We start from the raw sequence: 9,318 nt of genomic DNA, 5'->3' as shown, positions 1-9,318 counted from the left end.
GATCTGGCAACATTGAAACAAGTTTCGAGAAGGACCACGTGTATCGACAGAAAGCGAGAAGAAAAAATTTACATACTTAAGAACTAATAGTTCACGAAAATTATTACTAAGTACTAGTTCACGAAAATTATTACTAAGTACTAGTTCACTTAGTATTAGTAATAATAGTTCACGAAAATAATAATTTTCGTGAACTATTATTACTTAAGTATGCAAAAATTTATTACATTTCATGTACGAGGGTTTTACCTAATTCTCGAACCGTGTCAGAGTGAATCCGTGCTATAAAAGTACCGTGTTATACGGGGGATGGTACCAATTCTCGAACCGTGTTAGAGCGAATCCGTGCTATAGAAGTGCCGTGTTATACGGGGGTTACCTGTATNATTTTTTTTCACCTTCAAGCTGATTATTAAGTTCGTTTAATTTTATTGTGATATTAGTAGAGAAACATAAACAAAAAAAAAACATCATTTAATTTAGGAACACTCTGGTTCTTTCCATTTATAAAAAATTAATTTTTTTTCTCTCAATTTCCAAAATTTTTTAAAGCATTTGCCGCCACTTAAATAGCAGAGGTACCCAAACAGAATAACTTTATAAAAATGGCTGCCAGGTCAAAGAAAAGAAAACCAGTAACTAACAGTTATCCGATTTTGAAATGACCAACAGAATATAACCATCACATGAAGCGCTCCTTGGGAGTTAAGTAAAATCAAATAACTTGGACAATATTATTAATTCGAAATTAAAATGTTTTAATTAAATATCTAATACATTTTGAAATAATTCTATAATTAGAGTTCATCGGAAGACCCGAGTGAAAGAAAATATCAATGTGACACGTGCTTTAAAGACTTTCCATGTAAATCACAATTACAAAGGCATGTGAGATCTCATACAGGAGAACGACCATTTCTGTGCGAGATCTGTAAGATGGCATTCAAACAAAAGGCTCATTTAAAACGGCACATTGCAATAATGCATTCGAATGCGGTAACTGAATCTTCGTCCCAGGTATTTAAATATGTAATTTATTTTATACACTATATTGCAATAGGCTATGGCAATTTAAAATTTAAAAGTATAAAAAGGAGTCGGGTTGCTTTTGGTATTAACATAAAAGTGTTTTCTGTTTTAAGTGTTACTTTTTAAAATTTTTTGAAGTATTGTTTAATTTAATTTAAATTTTAATTAAAATAGCATATGACGTTAATTAGTACGGAAATTAATGATTAATTATCTAAATGTAATTTTGTGTAAAGAAATTCACACATAAACTCTAACTGATATATACTGCATCATGTTATAAAAAATTCTTTCAAATGTTTTCATTTAATTTATTATGAAGTAGTTTTTTCTTTTTTGTGGTAATATTTTTTGCCACAATGAAGGAACATATATATGAAACTAATTCTCATATATAACATATTTTTCATTAAATCTATTTAGGCCTACTCTAATATCTAAATGTAAATAAATATGACAATTATAAAGTTGTTCTTCGTGAAGGATGAGGATCAATGTATGTTCAGATCATATAACTGGTATCTTCGTTTTTCTTTCGTTCTGAATTTCCTGTCTTATTTACTAGATCACTAGAGCATAATATAATTTTATGTTTCTTTTTTGGAGTGATTACAGCATGATTTTGATTAATTGTTAGCTTGCATTTTCGCGTTATATGTGATTTACTTTATGAAAAAATATCAAATGCGATTAAAACTTCAGCCTGATAGGCGTAATACATTAAGAATGTGTTAAGCTTGCTCATTTACAACCCATTTAGGTTTAATCAAAAACTTAATGGGCCTGACAAAATGCTCATAAGAAGGAAAGAGTTAAGAATGCGTGTTTGTTTTATTTACAGGATAGAACACTTTTAATATTTAATTATTCAAACTGTAATTATTCAAATCTAAATGAGAAATTTTATTTAGGCACTTATTAATAATATATACTGTACTATGAATTAATCAAATTAATTTCATCGTTTTAACTAATAGCTAAGGATAAAATAAAAAGTTTTAAATATCAACTTTTTTCTATTCGAACTGTTGCGCGAGGCCCCTGCAAGAGCGAGGCCCCGGGCGATTGCCCTGCTCGCCACCTTCTAAGGCCGCCTCAGGCCACAAATAATCCTTCAAAGAGCCGCATGTGGCTCGCGAGCAGCAGGTTGGCCACCCCTGTAATATGGTGTTGAAATACTGAATATAATTAGGGTTTGCTTGCAAAACCCCCACGGGCGAAGTCGCGGGTAACAGCTAGTTATCTATATATATAATCGAGACGGGTTGATGATTATAATAAGCGCAGAGCCCAAACGGTTAGGCGTTGAAAGTTGAAATTTGGTACACAGTTAGGGTACGTCACGAGAACGAGCAATATATAGAGATTTTTTGAAATTCCATCTCCCCGCGGTAGAGAGGGACAGGATTAAGGCTTCAACAATGGAAGTGTTAAGTAACAATAAAAGTATCGACAATGGCAGTGTTATGTAACAATAGAAGTTTTAAGTAACAATGGAAGTGTCAACAAGCGATGGAATGTCAACAAGCAATGGAAGTGTCAACAAGCGACGTGCAAAATTCTCAGGCTCAGACGCGATTTTTTTCGCGTTTTTGAGGGAAATCAAACATATTTTTAGACCCATCTAAAAATACTCTAATAAGTCTGGAATCAGGGAGACCTAATTCTTGCATTCTGTGAAAACGAGAGAGATTGGCTACAATGTAATAATCTTAATCTTCGCTATCGGTACTTTTTGCGTGAGCGACGCCAGGCTTATCTGCTAGTTTACTTATATATTCCAATATTTATTATAAATCTACCAAGTAATCATCCGTAGATACATGGAATGGTAATCTTTATTATTATTATGCTTTTGATAAAATCTAAATATATAAAATTGCTTGTCCTGACTGACTCACTCATTCATTCACTGATTCATCATCGCCCAGAGCAAACCGCTTAACCTAAAGAGGTGAAATTTGGTACACAGTTAGGGTACGTCATGGAAACGCACACTAAGAAAGGATTNGCGGTAGAGAGGGACAGGATTAAGGCTTCAACAATGGAAGTGTTAAGTAACAATAAAAGTATCGACAATGGCAGTGTTATGTAACAATAGAAGTTTTAAGTAACAATGGAAGTGTCAACAAGCGATGGAATGTCAACAAGCAATGGAAGTGTCAACAAGCGACGTGCAAAATTCTCAGGCTCAGACGCGATTTTTTTCGCGTTTTTGAGGGAAATCAAACATATTTTTAGACCCATCTAAAAATACTCTAATAAGTCTGGAATCAGGGAGACCTAATTCTTGCATTCTGTGAAAACGAGAGAGATTGGCTACAATGTAATAATCTTAATCTTCGCTATCGGTACTTTTTGCGTGAGCGACGCCAGGCTTATCTGCTAGTTTACTTATATATTCCAATATTTATTATAAATCTACCAAGTAATCATCCGTAGATACATGGAATGGTAATCTTTATTATTATTATGCTTTTGATAAAATGTATATATATTGATAAATTTTGATAATTTTGATAAATGTATAATATATAACTAAATAAATGGAATTGTATTAAATAAAAGTACTTTTATTTTTTAAGGAATGTATAGAACAAGTAAAACTGAAATCAAATTTGCAGTCTTCTAGTCAAACCTTGGATCATCAAACAACAATGGATCAAGCTGTATTAAGTGCTGCCGAAATTCTTCTCCAAATGAGAAGGAGACTAGAGACAGACAAACAAAACACTTCGGATTTGGATAAACCATGAACGTCAAAACAATTCAAGAACATTGAATAACGAAGATTACTTCATTTGATTTTTAAAAATCTTTTTCCACCTTATTCAAATTGAAAAATTTGTTTCTTCAAAAGCGTACAAAATAATCTATTAGAAAATTTATATTAAACATTGAGCTAATTATTGCTTTAAATAATAAACCAATAAAGAAGGAATATCGTTACTAAACTTTTTTGGCAAGGATTCAGATTGCATTTTAAATCACCTGTTTTAATTTGATTGAATCATCTGATTTAATTTTAAAAATTCTTATATTATTAAAAATTTGCAAAAGATTGAATTGCAAAAAGCTTAATTTTAAGGGTAGAGTATTATAAAATAAAATAATAATTAAAAGCTAACAACGAATAAAACGTATATTGAATCGCACTTACTTGTACATGACATATGTCGTCATCTATCCTCTACCCAGTCCATCTTTTATGACCAAAGTTAAATAACTTTGATTCCAATAATACACAAACTTACTTATCAAATTTCAGAAATTATTGACAAAAACACAGAAAAAAAAACTCCAAAATGAATGAACAAAATCGGTCCCTTTTCACATGTACCCTAAATCTTTTTCACACACGTACCCAAAATCTATACATACGAAAAAGCTCTCCATTTATTTTTGCGTTTCTCGGCGTTGGAACTTCCACTAAGTACAAAAATGTAAAAATATTCGAGAGTCATATTATGACCTATAGTCATACTTTCCTTTTGTTATGAATAAGAGCTGGTAAAGTAATAGACGTCAATTGATGTCATTATGATATTATAAAAATTAAAACTACTTAGTTAAAATTAAAATATCTACCTACACGTTTGGAGAATACCTCGACATACGTTAATTTACGATGCAGCTCAGTGTAATAGAAGAGCCGCTCGTTTCGACACCAACAGCGTATTCTGCATTGTGTTATAAGATTGCATGCTGTTTTTACCAGAGATAATCAGTGGCTGCAAGGAATAAGCGCCTTCACTTTTATCAAGGCTAAATGTGTGGCACTCTCATACATTCTGCTTTGAGGAAATCGTATAATATCAATGGGTTCATCAATATGACCTATTCGTTCGAAAGATAAAATTAATTATGCTTATATCTTTGTAAAGCTTTTTTGTTAAATGATTTCGTCAGTATTAATTACACGATTTTTTTAAATTTTATTACGATTAATTACGATCTAAGATCTCTTTCGAAACTGATTAAAATAAAAGGTTTATATTGTGTTGTTTTATGTTTTTTTACATCATAAAGATAAACCTTCTATCTTGCCCTCCCTTCCCCTAATCATGAACTGATATCAATATTTTCAGAGCAATTCAGAGGTCAATGCTAATTAAGTTTTAAAATTTCGACAATTCTCACATTAGATTATCAAAAAAGTAATAAATAAACAAGGTTCGTTTTTGCGAATTTGGTGCTGTAAATGTAACTTGAGTTTTTAAAAACTAATTGTAAGATTTTATTTTTAGTTTCTTTTTCTTGTCATTAATAAATGCGAAAAAATAATTTAAGTAGTCAACAGGCTCTACTTTTGAAACATTTCCTGCACTCTGTTACTAGAATAGGGTCCTTTAATTTAGAGCACATTCAATGTTTCCCATTCGACACTTAAATAAAAATTCGTTTTATTTAATTTGTACGTCTCAGATTTCGAAAAAATATTCAGATAACAATTTACGAAATTCATTCAGAAACTGTACCTTTAAAATGTTTATTTCTTTATGCACTTTACATTTAAAAAGAAGTAACATTAAATCTGTTTCGTTACAATTTTCATGCTAACCTATAGTAACAATATGACAATCTGACTAAACAATTGGCAAATTTCACATTATTGTAGTGCATTCTTGGCGTTTCATCTTTTAAAAATTTATAAAGTGAATTTAAAATTTAAATAATTAATTCTATAAATGCAATCAGAAAAAGTAAGTGAAACGTTCAATCTGTTTTGTATAGCATTGTTATTTGGCGACCCTTGTTATTAAAAATTGTAAAAAATGAAAAATCTGAAATTTTAGATGATGTCGAAAAAANACAATATGACAATCTGACAAAACAATTGCCAAATTTCACATTATTGTAATGCATTCTTGGTTTTTTATCTTTTCAAAATTTATAAACTGGGTTTACAATTTGGATTATTAAATATATAAATGCAGTCAGAAAAAGTAAGTGAAACGTTCAATCGGTTTTGTATTGCATTGTTATTTGGCGACCGTTGTTATTCAAAATTGTAAAAAATGAAAAATTTAAAACTTTGTCATATGGAAAAAGTACATGTATTTTACTATTTTGATTAGACATAAAGAGAAAATATTTCAGAAAACATAAATAGAATTTTAATGATATATAATTATTTACATAACAAATACTTTTTAAAGGATGAAACAAAGACACATGAATGTACTTTATGTAAAAAGAAATTTCGTACAAAATGGGAGTTAGATAATCACGTGAGGGTTCATACTAATGAGAAACCGTTTGTATGCACTATTTGCGATAAAAAATTCTCTCAGTCTTCAACTTTACTAATTCACAAAAACGTACATTTTCAAGAAAGACCATTCAAATGCAACTACAAAGACTGTACATACGCTGCGAAAATAAAACATCATTTAATAAGCCATGTGAATCGAATGCATCTAAAAGTAAGAGCTTCTGAACTTATTATTAAAAAAATAATGTTTAATTTTGATATTAATTGGATAAATATTTATAAAATAAAATATATCATATTTATTAAATTAAAGTATGAAATATAATATTATAATGCATTATAAAACACATTTAATTATTATAAATAAGAGTGGTACTTTACTGTAAAACATCAAAAAATATAGTTGTTATATATTATTGTTAAACATCGTAAATGTTACTATGTAACTGGATTTCTGTATATTAGATCTCTATGTAATACGTTTCTGTAATCCAACAAATGGTAGACGGACTCACAGCAAATTGAATTAAATTAAATTCAATATTTAAGCGATGATTATTTTTCATATTAGATTCTAGATAACCGCCTGACTATCTGACGTAAAAAATTCAAATAAAATTATGAAGGATCTCACGAAACTCTTTATATAATAAAGAAAGCATTATTACAAAAGGAGTAAAAAAATAACATTGACATTTTACTGATTTTAGTAACATTCAAAGAAAAGGAAGAATCAACAATTATGTGATGTGATTTTTTGAAATTTGCTGGGAGTCCGTCATTTGTTGGATTACAGAGACGTATTACATAGAGATCGTAAATACTAATTATCAAAAAAGCGTCCGTAATTTATACAAAATAGAAAAATTTTACAAGATATACTTAAATTTAATGTCATTTTTAAAATATTAATATTTTAATTTTCTTTTTCTATATCTAATAAATAGCTACCACTAAAATCGAAACGAAGAAACCATAAATGTGATACCTGCGGTAAAAGTTTTGAATCCTCATCTGCTTTCATATGGCACCTGATATATCCTAAAAGAAAACGACCATTTTTATGTGATATTTNAATAATAGTTATGTAGCTTGTAAAAAATTGTTTAAATTGATTCTCAGATTTTTTTAGGTGACATTATTACGTGATTACTGTAAATACATCTATTTTGTAAACTTTCATTCATAAAATAACACTGCATTCTTGTTCATTTAAAGTAGTAATAGAAAACAAAAGGTCATTATCGTAAGTTAGTACTTATAGTAATAGTAATAACTTTTAGTCATTCGATAACCAGCAGCCATCAGCTTAAATTTACTTATTATAATTATCTGAAATAAGTTTAATCGTAATAATTGTTTCGAAATATATTTTTCTCTAGATAAGTTTTTTAGAAAAACAATTTCTGTTTAATTTGTGAAATTTTTTGAGCTTTCGCACTGAATTGCTTATTGGTTTTTTGCTTGCTGTTTGTTCTTTGCAATTCAGAAGAAAATTGTTACAGAGAACTTATCATAAAGACACAATTTGTACGATAAAAAAGTACATTTTATTATTTACTGATAATGGAATTAACTGAAATCCGGGTCATATGCCGCTCACCAGTCTTTTGTTTTATGGTGAAAACATATAAGAAATTACAGAACATATTAATAAATATTTTTATTTCACAAACCATTAAAACTCACAAAGATAGATTTAAAGAATCTTATGCAAAAGAGAATGGTATTCCCTTCTGCATAAGAATTCTTTTCTCACAAAAAGATTTACAAAAATTATGAATAATTTAAATATTTTAACTTACATGAAATTTTATGTATTTGCGTTTATTGAATTGCACTTTTTAATTATACTATTTACTTTCAGAAAGACACAGAACATGGCCAAAAAGTGCAATCGGATGTTTTTCAGACACCATCAACAAGTTCTGAAGCAAGAGGATCAATTGAATCTGAACAAGTGGCTTCAGAAGAGAATATTTTCACACCAGGAGAAGCTGAAGAATTTCTTAAAGATTTTAACATCGATTTAGAAATTATGAAGTTTGAAACATCCTCACAACTGGAATTATTCCCAGAGATGGAAACCGATGAAGATAAATTCGAATGTCAACATTGTGGACAACAATTTTCTGACGAAATTTCTTTAAAGGAACACGAGAAACAATTTCACAAATCTAGTTAATTCTAGACATTTAACTTTAAAACAATATAAGTTCAAAAAGTCGTCAAAAATTATTAAAATTTTTCTACATTGGTCTGCGACAGACGAAAATTAAACATTACTAATACAACATTAGTTACAGCACAGTTGAATGAAATAGTATTGGAAAATTCTCGTATTAATTAATTTATGGTATAAATTATTTTATAAAAGTACTGTACACTTGCAGAACAATACTTTTGGTAAGAAACAGAATTTAAAAAGTAATTATTTGAAATTAAGTCATAGCTTTAATTGAATAAATTTACGTTTACGGGATTGAATGTGTCGCAGATTTTTAACTCATTTTAACAGTAGGTAGAAGTTTACTTCTGAGTAAAGAGAAGAACGTGAACTCAATTTGGACATTATATTACGCGAGGACGATACGACTTAGAATAGGAATAACTAAACTAAAGTAACTATAACTTAACTAGAATAAGAAACGAATATTATGCTCCTTATTCCACTATTGTTAATTAATTATTGACCAATATGATTAGTTCTTATTAAGGCTTGACACAGTATTGAGAACTTACTGAACACAGAAATTTTAGATGAAAAATGGAAATTCTTTACATTTCGGGTAACCAAACGATTTATGGGATGGTTGTTGAAACAAGATATACGGATTTAACAGTTATGGATAATATATTTGTAATTTAGTGAGTGTAACGACAGAAGAAACTTGTGAAAAATTCACTAATAGACACTTACAGAGGAATCAAGCTTCCGATTTCCTTAAGCCGATTTTTCTGTTCCCGATATCTCTATCATAACTGTGAATATTTCGTTCGAAATCAAATGGTTTTGTTAGGTAGTGAGCAAAACTTTAGGCTTTTTATAAATAGCTACTGAAATATGAGCAATT

The 9,318-nt window shown here is 29.3% G+C and overlaps 1 protein-coding gene across 1 annotated transcript; it reads left to right on the top strand.

Moving 5' to 3' along the window:
• Positions 1-801: 801 nt before the first annotated feature.
• LOC111636887 (zinc finger protein 182-like) lies at positions 802-8,429 on the top strand (the record flags this gene model as incomplete). Its single annotated transcript, XM_023382278.1, has 6 exons — positions 802-1,017; positions 3,615-3,782; positions 6,048-6,080; positions 6,189-6,455; positions 7,192-7,326; positions 8,112-8,429. Coding segments are annotated over 6 exons (1,137 nt in total), but the record flags the coding sequence as incomplete, so codon positions are not given.
• Positions 8,430-9,318: the final 889 nt, after the last annotated feature.

This window comes from Centruroides sculpturatus, unplaced genomic scaffold (genome assembly GCF_000671375.1).
Source record: "Centruroides sculpturatus isolate CEXI.00-Female unplaced genomic scaffold, Cexi_2.0 scaffold665, whole genome shotgun sequence".
Lineage (NCBI taxonomy): Eukaryota > Metazoa > Arthropoda > Arachnida > Scorpiones > Buthidae > Centruroides > Centruroides sculpturatus.
This window is presented reverse-complemented; position numbering and strand designations above follow the sequence as displayed.